This window comes from Orcinus orca, chromosome 14 (assembly GCF_937001465.1).
Source record: "Orcinus orca chromosome 14, mOrcOrc1.1, whole genome shotgun sequence".
NCBI lineage: Eukaryota > Metazoa > Chordata > Mammalia > Artiodactyla > Delphinidae > Orcinus > Orcinus orca.
Window position 1 is genome coordinate 30,595,941 of NC_064572.1, and position 18,947 is coordinate 30,614,887.

The 18,947-nt window shown below is 37.0% G+C and overlaps 1 protein-coding gene across 3 annotated transcripts in view; it reads right to left on the reverse strand.

Annotated features, from left to right (window-relative positions):
• Positions 1 to 18,947, reverse strand: part of MICU1 (mitochondrial calcium uptake 1) — a 200,544-nt gene that overhangs the window by 139,443 nt on the left and 42,154 nt on the right. For 2 of the 3 annotated variants that reach the window (XM_049697304.1, XM_004273143.4), the window contains exon 4: positions 8,176 to 8,338. In XM_049697304.1, the coding sequence (XP_049553261.1) occupies positions 8,176 to 8,338 (163 nt within the window). Of the gene's footprint in view, positions 1 to 8,175; positions 8,339 to 18,947 lie in introns of those variants that run through there. The other variant, XM_033434145.2, reaches the window with a different exon arrangement.

The window sequence follows — 18,947 nt, forward strand, 5'->3', positions numbered from 1 at the left end:
CATGTGACAGGTCTTTCAATAATTAAAAAAACAAAATTACAAAGTTAAATGCCAAAATGTGTGTAAGCAATTAGAGTATATAATGATTTCCACAGGAAAAAAAAAAAAACTTCCTTAAATGTCCAGATAATCTTTAGTAAACTACCTAAAGTGTTGCTTCATTTTCACTGTCACACTGGAAGCAAAGTACAGTTTTATTTAAAGTTACTGTTACATATTAGATTTCATCTGGTTTTAGAAATAATTTGACAAGTACAAAATATTTTACCATCATAAAACCCAGGAATATATCTTGCAATCCTTTTTTCTGTCTTACACACAAGTCTTCTTTAATCCTTCCTTCCACATGTCACAAAACAAGGTGCTAAAACTAATTCAAAAGGCTCAAAATCTAAAATTCAATGCAATTAATGGAAACTTTATATACCTTCTTTCTGATTATAAAAGATTGTATACTCTATAAAGGAAGAAATTTTTGTCTGTTTTATTCATTCCTGCATGCCCTGCACATAAAATAGTGTCTAACCCATAGCAGAGCTAATTGATCAATACTTGTTGAATGAATGCATGTGAAGTTTATTAGAAAATAAAGGAACAAGGAATAGTCAAAGAAGAATAAAATAATTCCTCAAAATTTCAACATTCAGAGAGTTAATATTTTGGTATATTCTCTTTCAGCTGCTTTCTACATATTTTCTACATGGTGGAAATACAAAGTATAGAGGAACATATTAAATAACACCATGGACATACAATCAGTAAAATCCAAAATGTGGGAAATTCTAGAATATAAATGACTTACATTCTTTCACAAATAAATGATGTACAGTTTGAGTGTCAAAAGTAGAGAGCCAGTGCAGGAGGACCAGAAAAAGTGAAACAGGAAAGGAAGGAAAGCCAGTTCAAGGGTGTGTCATTGAGCTGATTACTGCTGTAGAAAACTAGGGCTCAATACTCCTTAGCCCACCCAAGAAACCATGTAGTTTGTATCCTCAGAATTGACCATCCAAGACAGTGGAGAGGAGAGTATTTATGCACCAAGTCTCAACAAAGAGTAAAGTCCTTTATACCTCTGTATGTGTGCACGTGCCAACACGGTTGAGCAGGCTCCCGAAGGGGACCCATGCTATAGCAGCAGAGATGCTCTATAGCAGAAACAAGAGACACATAGTGTATGTAGCTGAGGGTTTTTCCTGTTAGGCTGTATCTCTATCCTGATAAATGCTGCAGCAACAATCTAAGCAAAAGGTAAAAGGTGGGCTGAGAGATGTGAAACAAGGCATAAAACTGGTCTTGCTTAATGGCAAGGAAAAAATGGCAAGAAGAAAAAGAGAGAGAAAAACCCATAAAGAAAGACTGAGGAGATATCAAACATAGTGTGTGGCCATTTTTGGAGGTTGATTTGAATAAATCAACTGTAAACAATATATTTCAGATAGGGAAATTTGAACGATGCCTAGATATTTGCTATTAAGAAATTACTGTAATATTTTAAAATTATTGTTATTACTGGTACTACTGTTTTTTTTTTTAAAGTACTTATCTTTTGGAGACACATACAGAGGTGTCTTTAAAATTGCTTTAAATTGGCTTTAAAACAATCTGGGGTGAGGAGAGGAACTAAAAAGGTTATAGATGAAATAAGATTGGCCACGTGTTCATAGCTGTTGAATCTAAGTGACAGGTACATATGGGTTCATTATACTACTCTCTGTACTTTCTATGTTTGAAAATTTCCCTAAGAAAAAAATTTAAATATACGGCAAATTTCCTGCACCTTTGAAGATTTCATTTTTCCTAGAGATATATGAATGTTAATAAACATGGGCAGGGGCTTCCCTGGTGGTGCAGTGGTTGAGAATCTGCCTGCCAATGCAGGGGACACGGGTTCGAGCCCTGGTCTGGGAAGATCCCACATGCCGCGGAGCAACTGGGCCCGTGAGCCACAACTACTGAGCCTGCGCCTCTGGAGCCTGTGCTCCGCAGCAAGAGAGGCCGCGACAGTGAGAGGCCTGCGCACCGCGATGAAGAGTGGCCCCCGCTTGCCACAAGTAGAGAAAGCCCTCGCACAGAAACGAAGACCCAACACAGCCAAAGATAAATAAATAAAAAAATAAAAATAAACATGGGCAAAACATTATAAATTCCTTGGTTAGAAAACACCAAAACTGTTTCTGGTTCCCCAAGCTCACATTGTTATTTCACATGTCTGTATTTCTGACCACACGGTTTACTCACTCTGAGTGATGCCCACACAATTTACTCACTCTGAGTGATGCCTCTGCCCGCTCGTGTATACAATGATAATAATATAATAATATAACTATTATTATTCACTTTTCGAAACCCATCTCAAATGCCACCCCCTTTAGGATGCCTTCCTTATAATGCATAGTTTCTTTTTCATAGCCTACTACTGTAACATATATGATTGATTCTCACTAATTGTGAGAGTTATGTTCTATAAAGTTGCCATGAACAAAGAATCAGTGAATACTGACCTATTACTCCTAGGGGAAATACAGGGTTAGGTTCCTATGATCCTCTGGTCACAAGTTTTTTTTTAAACCAATCAATACATAACCTTATTTTATGTGTTTTTTTTTAGAGACACCTTTTTTCCTCTCCGCTCCTTCCATACATATTTGATATATCTATATATATATTTGATTCATTCTTTCTCTCTATATATCCTTGATTAATTAACAATGAACTCACGGCCAACTCAAGCCTGAAGAAAGCTTATCTCACACACATATTTTCTCCTTAAAGCACATTATAGCCTTCTTATGTTTAAGAACACTAGACAGCACATCGATACTACATGGAGCAGGGGGAAGAGGGACAGCAATCACCAAGATAAAGCACAAAAATTCTAAAAACATGGCACTAAATAAACAAAGCAAAGGACACATATGAAAGCTGAAACAAAAAGGCAGAGCATTACTTTGTTTGACCTCAGCTGGGAACATGTACACGGGGTGACTCAAGCTTTTTGCTGCACTGCACATAACCACAGATGACTGCAAAAGTACCATTAAGTACTGATTATGGGGTTACAAGTAAGTTTTAGTGAGCATGCAAATTTGCAAATACAAAATTTGCAAATAATGAGAACTGACTATATATTCTTTATTCCCTTTTTAAATTGAGGTGAAATTCAAATAACATAAAATAACCATTTTAAAGTGTCCAGTTCAGTGGCATTTAGTACACTCATAGTGTTGCATAACTACCACCTCTACCTAGTTCCAAAATATTTTCATCACTCTAAAACAAAAATAAAAACAAAAAAACCCACCTTGTATCCATTAAGCAGTCAGTCCTCATTCCCCCAACCCAGCTGCTGGCAACCAACAATGTGCTTTCTGTCTCTATGGATTTATCTAGATATTTCATACAAATGAAATCATATACCAATATAAAATAAAAATAAAAAAAAAGAAATCATATGATATGTGGCCTTTTGTGCCTAGTTCAGGGTTCATCCACATTTGAATAATATTCCACTGTACGTATGTATCACAATTTGTTTATCCATTCATCTGTTAAAGGACATTTAGGATGTTTCTACTTTTTGGGTATTGTGAATAGTGCTACTATGAACATTCATATACAAGGACTTGTTTGAATACCTGTTTTCAATTCTTTTGGGTTTATACTAGTAGTGCAATTGTTGGGTCATATGGTAACTTTTTACTTACATTTCTGAGAAATTGTTTTTCATAGTGGCTGCACCATTTTACATTCTCACCAGCAACATATGAGGGCTTCAATTTCTCCACATCTTTACCAACACTTGTTTGCTTTTAAATTAGAGCCAACCTGTGAGATGGTATATCCTGGTTCTGATTTGGATTTCTCTCATGACTAATGACATTAAGTATCTTTTCATCTGCTTACTGGCTATTTGTATATCTTATTTGGAGAAATGTTTATTCAAGTCCTTTGCCCATTTGTTAATTTCTTGTTAAGTTGTTAGAGTTCTTTTTCACTTCTGGCAGTTTGTGTATTACTAGGAATTTGTTTCATCTAGGTAATCCAATTTGTTGGAATATAATTATTCACAGTATTCTCTTATAATCCTTTTTATTTCTGTAAAGTAGGTAGTAATGTCCCCACTTTCATTTCTGACTTTAGTTATTGGCTTCTTTTCTCTTTTTTTCTTAGTCAGTCTACCTAAATGTTTCTCAATTTTGTTGATCTTTTCAGAGAACCAACTTTGTTTCATTGATTCTATTGTTTTCTATTCTCCATTTCATTTATCTCTGCATTAACTTTCATTATTTCCTTATTTCAGCTATCTTCGGGTTTTGTTTGCTCTTTTTTTTTTTTAGTTCCATAAGGTGTAAAGTTAGGAAAGTGATTTGAGAACTTTCTTCTTTTTATTTTATTTTATTTACTTTTAAATTTATTTATTATTTTATTTATTTATTTTTGGCTGTGTTGGGTCTTTGTTGCGGTGCGTGGGCTTCTCATTGTGGAGCACAGGCTCTAGGTGTGTGGGCTTCAGTAGTTGTGGCACGGGGGCTCAGTAGTTGTGGCTTGCGGGCTCTAGAGCACAGGCTCAGCAGTTGTGGCACACGGGCTTAGTTGCTCTGTGGCATGTGGGATCTTCCCGGACCAGGGTTCGAACCCATGTCCCCTGCATTGGCAGGTGGATTCTTAACCACTGCGCCACCAGGGAAGCCCTATTCTTGGTGTTTACAGCTATAAGTTTCCCTCTGACCACTGCTTTTGCAGCATCACATCAGTTTTGTTAAGTTCTGTTTTCTTTTTCATTCATCTCAAAGTATTTTTTAATTTCTCTTGTGATTTCTTCTTTGAGCCATTGGTTGTTTAAGAATGTATTATTTTATTTTCACATATTCATAAATTTTCTATTTTTCCTTCTGTTATTGATGGATAGTTTCATTCTGTTGTGATCAGAAAAGATATTTTGTATGAGTTTAATCTTTTAAAATTTATTAAGATTTGTTTTGTAGCCTAACATATGGTCTATCTGTCTATTCTGGAAAATATTTGATGTGTGCTTGAGAAGAAATGTATTCTAACGCTCGAGTAGAGTGTTCTATGCATGTCTATTAGGTTTAGTTGGTTTACAGTGTTAAGTCTTCTATTTCTTTAAAGACCTTCTGTCTAAATGTTCTGTTCATTGCTGAAAAAGGGTTATGAAGTCTCCAACCATTATTGTAGAACTATTTCTCCCTTCAATTCTGTCAGCCTTTCACATATTTTGGGGTCTTTCATTTGGTGGGTATATATATTTAGCATTGTTATAACTACTTAATGAACTGACCCTTTTATCAATACACAATGTCCTTCTTTGTCTCTTGCAACAATTTCTTACTTAAAGTCTATTTTGTCTGATATAAGTATAGTCACCTCAACTCTCTTTTGGTTACTATTTGTACCCTTCATTTCCAACCTATTTGTACTCTTTCATTTTCAACCTATTTGTGTCTTGGATCTAAAGTGAGTTTCCTGTAGACAATATAGAATTAGATCATATTTTCTTCTCCTGTCAATCTCTGTCTTTTAACTGGTGAGTATACTTTTATATTTAAAGTGATTAAGGATAAGAAAGCACTTGCTTCTTCTATCTTGTTATCTGTTTTCTTTATGTCATATCTTTTTTTGTCCCTCGATTCCTCCAATCTTGCCTTCTTTTGTGTTTGATTGATTTTTTTCTAGTGTACTATTTCTATTCCCTCCTCAATTCCTTTTCTGTATATTTTTTAGTTATTTTCTTAGTGGTTAACCTGAGGAGTACAATTAACATTTTAAATTGAAAATAATCTAGTTTGAATCAACATTAACATATTTAAATTGTTGTTTTACAAATTTGTCTTTTAAACCATACAGGAAAAAAAAGATTGTTAAAAACCAAAAACAAAACAATACTGATATCTCCCTATGTAGTTACCTTTACTGGTCTTTATCATTTTAAAGTTTTCTTTGTATGACTTTGGTTACTATCCAGTATACTTTCATTTCACCCTAAAGGATTTCATTTAGCATTTCTTACAGGGAATGTCTACTAGCAACAAACTTCCTCCACTTCTGATTATCTAGAAATGTCTTCATTTCTCCTTCTGGGACTCCTAATATGCATATGTTGGTACACTTGATATTGTCCCACAAGTATCTTAGGCTCTATTCATTTTTATTCATTCTTCTTGCTCTGCTCCTCAGACTGGACATCAATTGACATATCTCCAAGTTTCTGGTCCTTTTATCTTTCTGCTCAAATCTGTGTTGAACTCTTTCAGTAAATTTTTCATTTCATCTACTTTCCTTTTCAGCTCAATAATTTCTACTCGATTCTTTTTGACAGTTTCTATTTCTTTATGGGTATTCTCTATTTATTAATACATAATACTCCCTATTTCCTACAGTTCTTTGTCTATGGTTTCCTTTAGCTCTATGAACATATTTAAGATAGTTGATGTAAAGTCTTTGTCTAGTAAGTGCAATGCCTGGGTTTCCTCAGGAATGGTTTCTGTCAATTTCTTTCTTTTTTTTTCCTATTAATGGGTCATACATTCCTGATTATTGTTGATACGCCATGCAATTTTTTAAACTGAAAATTAGATACTTTGAATATTGCTATGTGGTAATTCTGGAAATCATATTCTCCCTTCTTCCCAGAGTTTGACATGGTAACCTGCTGAGGACCACAGTCATCACTTTGTTTAGCGATTTTTCCAAACTATTTTTGCAAAGATTATATTCCTCATTACGTGTCATCATTGAAGTTTCTGCTCTATTATCTAAGCAGCCATCAAGTGACCTCAGAGATTTCCTTAAATGTTGGAGGCAAAAAGAATGAAAAAAAAAAACAAAACAGAACCCAGCTCTCCTAGTGTTTGTAGATTGGCTCTGAGCTAGGGCCTTCTTTTGATGTTTAGCTAGATTCTCCTACAACTCCACCTTAACTTTCACCTCCTTCTTGCATGGAGCACAACTATACAAGCCCACTCAAGTCTTTTCCAAGTATGTGTCTGGCCTGAGCATCACTCTGGATTCCCCAGGCAGTAGCCCTTCAAAGCTCTTATTCCCTGAAATGTCTTTATCCTCAGCCTCCTCCTTCTGAGGCTTTTCAGTCTGTCTGCTGTTGGTCCCATCTGCCCTCTCTTGGCCCAATGGCTACAGGTATATGCCTTTAAATTTTTTCAGTAGATGACACCTGGAAAGGTACTTTAGCTTGAGGTGGGTGAAACAAAAGGCAAGCCTTTGTGCTGGTAGCTCAGGAAACTACCAGATGAGTCAAAATGCACAACCACTTTTTTTGGAGAAGTAGTCTATATTGCCTCCCAGCGATCTCCCCATCACTAGTAAGCCAAACTAGGAATGCAGGTTGCCATCCTCATGGCTGCTGCTAAGCTGGGAAACAGGGCATGGTAGGCAGGTAAGCAAAAGGCCACAACACTTTCTTTCCAAAATTTAACAGCTTCTTTCTTCATTAAGCAGTACCCTGGTTGCTATAACTTTTTTATTAGATTCCAGTGATCCAAAAAAAGTTGATTCCATCCATTTTGGGCAGCATAATGATTGCTTCAGTGAAAGAATTGATTCTTGAAGCTCGCTACTCTGTCATTTTTTCCACCATGTCTCCCATATACATTTGTAAGTAATTACCTTTAACTTATAATATTAAGCCCTTTATTTTCCTCACAACTTGTTTGTTCGGCCATTTCCTCTAAATGAGACTCTTTCCTCTATTCTTTGTTTGTCTAACTTTTATTCAAACTTAGATGTATTCTCTAGAACCATTCTCTAAACTTCCAGACTGAGTTAAGTGTCCATTCTTTACACTGCCATAGCACCTGTTCTTTAACAAATCACCACATTCCTGAAATTACCTGTTACTGTCTCTGTCTATCCCACCAAAGAGTAACTTGACAGCAGTCACATATGTAATCCATTGCCTTCAGGAACAGTCTAATTACAAGCAATGACTCTCAGCCAGAGGTGTGTATAATCTCCTTAGCGCTTTAGATTATACGCTCCTCTTTTCTACTCCTAAAGCCTAGCATAATGCCTAATATTCAGTAGCTACACAGTGAATATAATTATTACATGGACTTATACAGTTTAGGCTATACATAGAGAAACAAAGAAGCATATCAAGAAATAAATATCACAATCTTATTTTTCACTTCAGCAACTTACGTTCTGGTTGTTTTTCATTGGGTGTTATGGATCGCACAAAGTCTTGTGGTGTCATAAACACTTCAGATTCACCATGCTCACTGATTACTTTCAAGGTAGCAAAATATCGGAAGATTTTGTCTGGTGTGGAATATGCGCGAATCCTATTCTCATATTCCATCACCTAAAATTGGAAATTCAGAGAGTGTTACTGTATTAAGCATCTCATTTTCATGTATATTCTCTTATTTGGGGGGCAATTTTATATCATTTTTTTCTCTAACTGGATTTTTTATATTAGAAATTACTTGCGTCTCAAAAACTTGTGATATATGATTCATACTCCAGTTGAGGCAATGCTTGTATAAGTTTTCTTCAGAATTTTGAATATTTTCTAATTTCTTAAATCATTGAAAGCTAGCAAAATTGAAAAATGTCATAAAAGAATTCAAAAGGTCTCAGTAAGAGAGTATAATACCATATATATGGGAGCCTATCATTTTTTAAACACCTACCAAGTTTTTAAAAAGGGACTGATTTTACAGTTTTTACTTCCATGCAATTTCTTGAATTCAAAAACAAAACAGACGTGGGACTTCACAGGTCTGAATAGCTAACAGTCCTTCAAACAGAAAGTACATTACACAATATCACAAAAAAATAAAATTACATATCATGGAAACTCAATTATTAACAGGTCTGAAGCAATAAGACTTTTACTTTTGATTAAAAAATTAGACTTCCAGGGACTTCCCTGGTGGCGCAATGGATAAGACTGCGATCCCAATGCAGGGGGTGCAGGTTTGATCCCTGGTCAGGGAACTAGATCCCACATGCATGCCGCAACTAAGAGTTCGCGTGCCACAACTAAGGAGTCCGTGTGCCACAACTAAGGAGTCCATGTGCCACAATTAAGGAGCGGGCAAGCTGCAACTAAGAAGCCCACCTGCCACAACTAAGGAGCCCACCTGCTGCAACTAAGGAGCCAGTGAGCTGCAACTAAGTAGGCTGCCTGCCACAACTAAGATGCAGTGTGACCAAATTAATTAATTAATTAATTGATTAATTTTAAAATGTAGACTTCCAGAGAACATTTAAATATAGCATATTTAGAAAAGAGTGGACTTGGGAAGAACACAAACAAATATTTGAATAGGAACAAAATTATATATGGCATACATTTAATTAAAAGATTATAATGTTAATATAAAAGCCTGTTTCCTTATCCAGCACCCAAGCCCCCATTCTGTACACGAAACATACAAAATACTGTATCTTCTGCATAATATTCTTCTACAGCCTACACAGTACCTTGGTGAAAAGATGTCTCTCATACTTGAATTTTATATGTTGAGTTAACCAACATTAAATAGTATCTTATAAATAACTGGTTAGAAAATGTGTCAAGGCAATACGATCTAAAAATCCAGTGAAAAAATAAAAAAATAAAAATAAAAATCCAGTGAATTCAATGTCTATAAAGCAATTCACTATACTTAAAAGAACATTATTAATGTTTTAATTTAACTTATTAACGCAGCTATTAGTGTAACTGTCATTTCTGGCTAGATGGTCACTTTGAGGTCATTGATGGCAGCTGCTTAAAAATGGTCTCAATTCCACTACGAGATATGCTTTCAACCACTAAGAAAGGAATGCTAATTTGTAACTATACATGACAGGAACCTTTCTAATGCTGATTTGCATTAAAGTCTGAATACTTATTTCAGAAAATTTTTCAATAGATTTGGCATGTGGCAAACACACTAAGCAGTCCCATGGCACAGCAGTCGCCAACCTTTTTGGCACGAGGGACAGCTTTTGTGGAAGACACAAAAAGCTTGGGGGGGGGGATGGTTCAGGCGGTAATGAGAGCAATGGGGGGGGATGGTTCAGACGGTAATGCAAACAGCAAGGAGTGGCAGATGAAACTTCACTCACTCGCCTGCTGCTCACCTCCTGCTGTGAGGCCCAGTTCCTAACAGGCCACGGACTAGTACCAGTCTGTGGCCCTTGGGTTGGGGATCCCTCCCTTAGCAGCCTTTCAACCCCTTAGCAGCCTTAAGACTTAGCTATGAGTCTTAAATCAAAGGCATTTTATATTTAACTACAACTATCTGCTGGATCATACCAGCTATAGAACAAAAAATAATCAGTTTACAATATTTAGGGTATGGGCTACAGCTACTGCCAAAGATGGCTTTGTAAACTAAAAAGTCAATCATATATAAGATAAAGATAGAAAAATAACAACTTAAAAGTCAATGATTTACAGACTGAAAATCAGATCCTTGATTGTTACCAAAAAAATATGCTGCTGAATATTATTAATTAGTTTTAGTTTGAAATAATAGGTTGAGGAGATAGACCTTCTCCATTCCTGCACTGGTAGAGTTTAGTATAGACATACTGTATAGTATATTTTTGCTTTTTTTCACTTAGCAATGTATCTTAAAGACCATATCACACAATTTGATATGCAGCTGCCTCCTTTTAAGTAGTCATGTTAAAGGAACACTAACAACTATTATATAAAGGGTTTAAAATATAGCATCCAAGATAACAAAGGCTTGGAAGCTAAGATATATAGAAAACTGTTGAAGAATTTTGGAACGTTTAACCTGGTGAAAAGATTTACTAAGGAAATTATAATAGTTACATTCAATCATCTACTTAAAACATTCTTGAGTTTCATGATGTTAAGAGAGCTGTCTTCACTAAAACAGCCACACTTACTTGTATCAAAATTCAGCATTATATTTCCTATATGAAAGGCACAAGTGTAGCCAAATAGAAGCTGCAACCAACTACTCTGAGAAATGGCAGGGTGGATAGGCTGGGTGGATAGGTCAGGTGGCTGGCACTTCCCAGATCCATGCCTTCAGCCAGCCAGCCAAAGCCCCCTCCCCACACCCCCACCCTGTGCCTAGTGACCCTACCCTAATGCCGCACAACCCAGCTGGGCTCACACTATCTGCGCTGGGCATTTTACTGCATCCAAGACCCTTGCTCCTACCCACAGCTGTAGCTCCAGAGACAAGGGTCCTGATCTACCCCCACTCTGAGTCTGCTTGGATGGAGCCTCTCCCAACCCCCATTTTTCATCAGTTTCCCCTGATGGCTTAGGGGGCTCATGTGAAGGGAAGTCAGCACTGAGATGCAGCCTCTGTTTCTGGAGCCTCCTGTAAAGCTCAGAAGATCCTGGAAACGGCCCAGACCAACTTGGATAAAAGAACCCCCAATCCATCCCCAAAATTTGTGCCTGGGAGAAATAGGTCCCTCTCAGCTCTACAGTTCACAGCCCTGACAACTACAACCCCTGGAACAAAAGTAAAGAACCAACGTCAAGATGAAAGCAGCCAACATGTGGCTTCCAAGGTCAGTTCTACTCAGGGCCATTCCAGCCTGCAAGAAAGGGAGAAAGGGCATTGAAGAACCTTGTGGGAGATATTGTGTGCCAGGTCTAGAAGTGGCTAACATCACTTCTATTCAGTGGAAAACTAGCAAACTAGTAATATCCATTAAAAAAGGTAAAGTAAAAAAACAGGGCTCAGGATCACCTTTAGAAATCTGAAATGGCATGATGTTAACTGACCTAGGGTACACCATGAGCAAAATTTTGTAACCAAAACATGTTATGTTAGAAGAATGCAATGGAAAGAGCAAGGGTTTTAGAGTTACACAGACTTATATTTGATTCCTTCTATTATAAGTAACCAGCTATACTACTTTAGACAAGTTACTTAGTTGCTTCAAGCATTAAGTATATATGTAAGTATGTATGCATACATGTATATGTGTGTATATACACACATATATGCACAAACATACACACATTTACATGTGTGCATATGTACGTACATATACTATGCCTGGAAGACAGAAAATGCTCAATAAATGTTACTTTCCTTCTGTTTTTCATTTGTTCTGCTATGTGTGTAATAAGTAAACTTACTTGGGTTTTCTAGTCACCTAAGTTCTTAAGGATTTTGTTTGGTATATAGAGCATATTTTATGTCTTTTATTATGCATGTTCACCTATCAATCAATTTAAAAGTATTTACAATTGTACTGAACCAAATAATTTGGCTTCTTAATATGAAGATGCCATTCCAAATCCAAAATAGCGACATCAGAAGCTCCTGAACTCCCCATCTCCCATGGATGCACCAAATGTACAGCTATACATGGAGTATTTCCCTCTGAAAGAAATCCAGAAACTAGCTGAACAATGCCTATACATTGGGTTAACGAGAAAGTACCAACATCAAAACTGGTAGGAAAGACTGAGACACACTCTTGCCATAAATCCCACCTCTGGCACAGTGCCATACAAATGGGAGAGAACTCTCAAACTCCAGCTTCTCCCTGAGCAGTAAAGGGTTTGGATGCTGCATCTAGCACCCCAACTTGTAAGACTCCCACTTGAAGGATGGGCCCCCAAAACAACTACTATGAAAGCCAATGGGACTTGCATCCATGAGACCCACAAGACTACAGAAAACAAAGAAACAGTTTTTAACAGGCTCTGGAGAACTCAGAGTATCTGTTGCCCCAGGGATCAGTGCAGAGGAAGAAGGCAAAAAACACCTACCTCCCAGTCTTCCCTTGAAAAAGGTCTATTTGCATATATTAAAAGCTGCTGCCGGAAGGTCAGGCTTCTAATTTAGCACACATCTAAGGGCTGGCTGACATCCTCCATGGGGACTGGGGAAGAGAGTGGATGCCTCATCCAACTTCTCCATCTAGCCTACTCCAAATTGCTAGAATCTCCCTGGAAGGAGCTTATACACACGTCTGCACCTCAGCATTATTAGCTGTCATCTGAGGTATAAGTCCCTGAATCACCTGGCTCTGCAAGTCAACAGGGCTTGCATTCTTGAGTCCCACAGGACTGTAGCAAGAAAAGCAGATTGTAATGGGTGCAGGAGCACAACCCTATGGCTATACACTTGGGCCAAGCTCAGGGAAAGCAGGCAAAAACCCCCATCTCCCAGTTTCGCCCTGGGAAGGGCTTAACTAGTTAGTTTCCCAGATGTTTCCTGAAAAGCCAGCTTCCAATCAACATGCATCTAAGTGCTGACTGTGATCCTTTGCTTTGGGACACTGACAAGTCTTGGCACACTCTCAACTACAGGGAGGCACCAAAAACAAAGAAGGCAACTTGGACAATCAAAAAGGTTTTAGAGACAATCAAGAGCTTGGGCCAGGCTGATTGGCAAGGTTCATCTCATACATGAGACCATTCTGCCAAGACAGGGAGAGATGGCTGTTTCAGCTAAGGACTAGAAACCAACACAGAAAGTCTAGGAATATAAGGAAACAGACAAATATGTTCCCCAAAAAGAACAAGTTAAAACTCCAGAAACAGACCTTAATGAAACAAAGGTAAGTGATTTCCATGATCTAGAGTTCAAAATAACACTTATAAAAGGATGCTCACCAAGGTCAGAAGAACAATGCATGAACAATAAAAAGAATTAAAACACAGAGACAGGGACTTCCTTGGTGGTACAGTGGTTAAGAATCTGCCTGCCAATGCAGGGGACACAGGTTCGATCCCCGGTCTGTGCAGATCCCACATACCACGGAGCAACTAAGCCCATGCACCACAACTACTGAGCCTGCGCTCTAGAGACTGCAAGCCACAACTACTGAGCACGTGTGCCACAACGACTGAAGCCTGAGCGCCTAGAGCCCATGCTCCGCAACAAGAGAAGCCATCACAGTGAGAAGCCCGCGCACCACAACGAAGAGTAGCTCCCACTCACCGCAACTAGAGAAAGCCCACATGCAGCAACAAAGACCCAATGCAGCCAAAAATAATAAATGAATAAATAAATAAATAACTTTATTAAAAAACAAACAAAAAACCCCCACAGAGATAGAAATGTACCAAACAGAAATCACAGAACTAAAGAATGCAATAAATGAACTGAATAATTCAATAGAAGGGTTCAACAGCAGACTAGATCACATAGAAGAAAGAATAAGTGAACTCAAAGACAAACAGTGGAACTCATACAGAGGAGCCAAAAGAATAGAGAATGAAAGAGAATAAAGATATCTTAAGGGACATATGGAATACCATCAAGTGAACCAAAATACACATTAAAGGGGTCGTAGAAGTAGAAAGAACAAGAAAAAGGGGGCAGAGTGGGAGAGGGTTGGATTGGGAATTGGGGATTAGCAGATGCAAACTGGTATATATAGAATGGATAAACCACAAGGCCCTACTGCATAGCACAGGGAACTATATTCAATATCCTGTGATAAACCATAATGGAAAAGAATTTGAAAAAGAATGTATATATATATGTATAAATGAGTCACTTTGCTATACAGCAGTAATTAACATAACATTGTAATTCAACTATACTTCAATTAAAAAATGAATTAAAAATAAAAATTACAAAAAAAGAAAAAGGGGGCAGAAAACTTATTCAATGAAATACTGATGAAAACGTCCCCAATCTGGGGAAAGAAACAGACATCCAGATCCAGGAAGCCTACAGAGTTCTAAACAAGATGAATCCAAAAAAAAACACACACTGTCAAAGTTAAAGGCAAGGAGAGAATCATAAAAGCAAGAGAAAAGCAACTTGTTATATTCAAAGGAACCTCCCATAATACTATCAGCAAATTTTTTCAGCAGAAACTTTGCAGCCAGAAGGGAAGGGGATGATATATTCAAAGTGCTGAAAGAAGAAAACTGACAACCATGAAAACTCTACCTGGCAAAGTTGTGATTCAGCATTGAAAAAGAAATAAAGACTTTTCCAGATAAGCAAAAGCTGAGGGAGCTGCATCAGCACTAGACCAATCTTACAAGAAATGTTAAAGAGCTAATTAATTCCTCAAGCAGAAACAAAAATGTAATAATTATTAACAGGAAAACATGTCAAGATATAAAACTCACTGGTAAAGGTAAATATATTCAGAATGCTCTAATTTTTAATAGTAGTGGGTAAATCACTTCTAACTCTAATATGAAAGGTAAAAGGAAAAGGTATTAAAATAATTACAATAATTTTAAAATGGACATAAAATATAAAAAATATAAATTGTGATATGAAAAACATAAAAAAAGGGGGGGAGTATATAAAGTTTTTGTATATGTTGGAAGTTATCAGCTTAAAATACACTGTTATAAATATAAGGTGTTTTATGTAAACTCCATGGTACACACAAAGCAAAAGCCTATACTGGAAACACGAAAGACGAAAAGAAATCTAAGCATATCATTGCAAAAAATCATCAAATCACCAAGGAAGAGAATAACAGAGGAATAAAAGGACAGAGGAATTATAAAACACCAAGAAAACAAATAACAAAATAGCAATCATAAGTGCATATTCATCAACAATTACCTTAAATGTAAATGGACTAAACTCTAAAATCAAAGACACAGAGTGGCTAAATGAATTAAAAAAACATCCAACTATATGCTGCCTACAAGAGACTCACTTCAGCTTTAAGGACACACCCAGACTGGAGGGAAATAATGGAAAAAGATATTCCATGAAAACACAGCCAACAGAAATCAGGGGTAGCTAAATTTGTATCAGGAAAAATAAAGTTTAAGCCAAAGACTGTAACAAGAGACAAAAAACAGAACAATATAATTATACAAGATCAATTCATAAGGAGGATAAAACATTTGTAAACAGTTTTATACCCAACATGAGAGATCCTAAATTTATAAAGCAAATATTAATAGAACTAAAGGGAGAAAAAGACAGCAATATAATAATAGAAGGGAACTTTGATACCCCATTTTGAACAACTGATCATCTGAATATAAAATAAATGAGGAAACATTGGACTTGAACTACATATTAGACCAGATGAACTCAAAGACATTTACAGAAAATTCCATTCAAAAGCAGCAGAATACACATTATTCTCAAGTGCACATGGGACCCTCTCCAGCAGGGATCACATGTTAGGTCACAAAACAAGGCTTTATAAATTTAAGACTGAAATCATATCAAGTATCTTTTTTGACCATAATGGTATGCAGCTAAAGTTCAACTACAAAAAGAAGAAAACTAGAAAATTCAAAAATATGTGCAGATTAAACAACACATTCCTGAAAAACCAATGGGTCAAGGAAGAAATGAAAACAGAAATCAGAAAATATCTTAAGAGGAATGAAAGTGGAAACACAAAATATCAAAACATGGGATGCAGCAAAAGCAGTTCTAAAAGGAAATTCATAGCAATAAATGCCTACATTAAGAAAGAAGATTTTGGATTGGAAGAATCAATATTGTCAAAATGCCTATACTACCCAAGGCAATGTACAGATTCAATGCAATCCCTATCAAATTACCAATGGCATTTTTCACAGAAATAGTACAAAAAATTTTTACATTTATATGGAGACACAAAAGACCTGTGTCTGTGTGGAGACACAAAAGACAGAGCTGGAGGAATCAGGCTCCCTGACTTCAGGCTATACTACAAAGCTACAGTACTCAAAACAGTGTGGTACTGGCACAAAAACAGAAATATAGATCAATGGAATAGGATAGAAAACCCAGAAATAAACCCACGCACCTATGGTCAATTAATCTATGACAAAGGAGGCAAGAATATACAATGGAGAAAAAACAGTCTCTTCAATAAGTGGTGCTGGGAAAACGGGACAGCTACATGTAAAAGAATGAAATTAAAACATTCTATAACACCATACACGAAAATAAACTTAAAATGGATTAAAGAGCTAAATGTAACACTGGACACTATAAAACTCTTAGAGGAAAACATAGGCAGAACACTCTTTGACATAAATTGCAGCAATATCTTTTTGGATCCACCTCCTAGAGTAATAAAAACAAAAATAAACAAATGGGACCTAGTTAAACTTAAAAGCTTCTGCACAACAAACGAAACCATAAACAAAACAAAAAGAAAACCCACAGAATGGAAGAAAATATTTGCAAACAAAGTGACCAATCGGAGATTAATCTCCAAAATATACAAAGAGTTCATTCAGCTCTGTCAAGAAAACAAACAGGGAATTCCCTGGTGGTCCAGTGGCCATGACTCCACACTTTCACTGCCAAGGGCACAGGTTCAATCCCTGATCAGGGAACTAAGATCCTGCAAGCCGCATGGCACGGGGAAAAAAAAAAATCGAAAAATGGGTGGAAGATCTAAATAGACATTTCTCCAAAGAAGACATACAGATGGCCAAAAAGCACATGAAAAGATGCTCAACGTCACTAATTATCAGAGAACCTCAAATCAAAACTACAATGAGGACCTCATACCAGTCAGAATGGCCATCATCAAAAAGTCCACAAACAATGAGTGCTGGAGAGGGTGTGGAGAAAAGGGAACCCTACTACGCTGTTGGTGGGAATATAAATTAGTACAGCCACGATGGAGAACAGTATGGAAGTTCCTTAAAAAACTAAAAATAGAGCTACCATATGATCCAGTAATCCCACTCCTGGGCATATATCTGGAGAAAACCATGGTTTGAAAGAATACATGCACCCCAATGTTCACTGCAGCACTGTTTACAATAGCCAAGTCATGAAAGCAACCTAAATGTCCGTCGACAGATGAATCGATAAAGAATATGTGGCACATATACACAAGGGAATATTACTCAGCCATGAAAAAGAATGAAATAATGCCACTGGCAGCAACGTGGATGGACATGGAGATTATCATACTAAGTGAAGTAAGTCAGACAGAGAAAGACAAATATCATTGATATCGTTTATATGTGGAATCTAAAAAAAATGACACAAATGAACTTATTTACAAAACAGATTCATAGACTTAGAGAACAAACTTACGGTTACCAGCAGGGAAGGGTTGGGGGGAGGGAGACACTGGTTTGGAATTGACATGTACACACTGCTATATTTAAAATAGATAACCAACAGGGACCTACTGTATAGCACAGGGAACTCTTCTCAATATTCTGTACTAACCTAAATGGGAAAAGAATTTGAAAAAGCATAGATACTTGTATATGTATAACTGAATCACTTCGCTGTACACCTGAAAGTAACACAACATTGTTAATCAACTATACTCCAATATAAAATAAAAATTTTTTTAAAAAGATAAGAGATAACAAGTGTTGGTGAGGGTATGGAGAAAAGGGAACACTTTTGCACTGTTGGTGGGAACATAAATTGATTCAGTCACTATGGAAAACAGTACAGAGGTTCCTCAAGAAATTAAAAATAGAACTACCAGGCTTCCCTGGTGGGGCAGTGGTTGAGAATCCACCTGCCAATGCAGGAGACACGGGTTCGAGCCCTGGTCCAAGAAGATTCCACATTCTGCGGAGCAACTAAGCCCATGTGCCACAACTACTGAGCCTGTGCTCTAGAGCCCGTGAGCCACAAATACTGAAGCCCGCACACCTAGAGCCCGTGCTCTGCAACAAGAGAAGCCACCGCAATGAGAAGCCCACGCACCGCAATGAAGACCCAACACAGCCAAAAATAAATAAAATAAATACATTTATAAATTTAAAAAAAAATAGAACCATATGACCCAATAATCCAGCTTCTGGGTATATATCCAAAGGAAATGAAATCAGCATCTCAAAGAGATATCTGTACTCCATGTTCATTGCAGCACTGTTCACAATTGCCAAGGTACGGTAACAACCTATGTGTCCATCATGCAATCTCAAGGGACTCCAAAGACCCAAAATAATTTTGAAAAAGAAGAACAAATTTGGAGGACTCCAACTTCCTGATTTCAAAACTTATTACAGTCATAAGAAAAATGTGGTACTGGCACAAAGACAATCATAT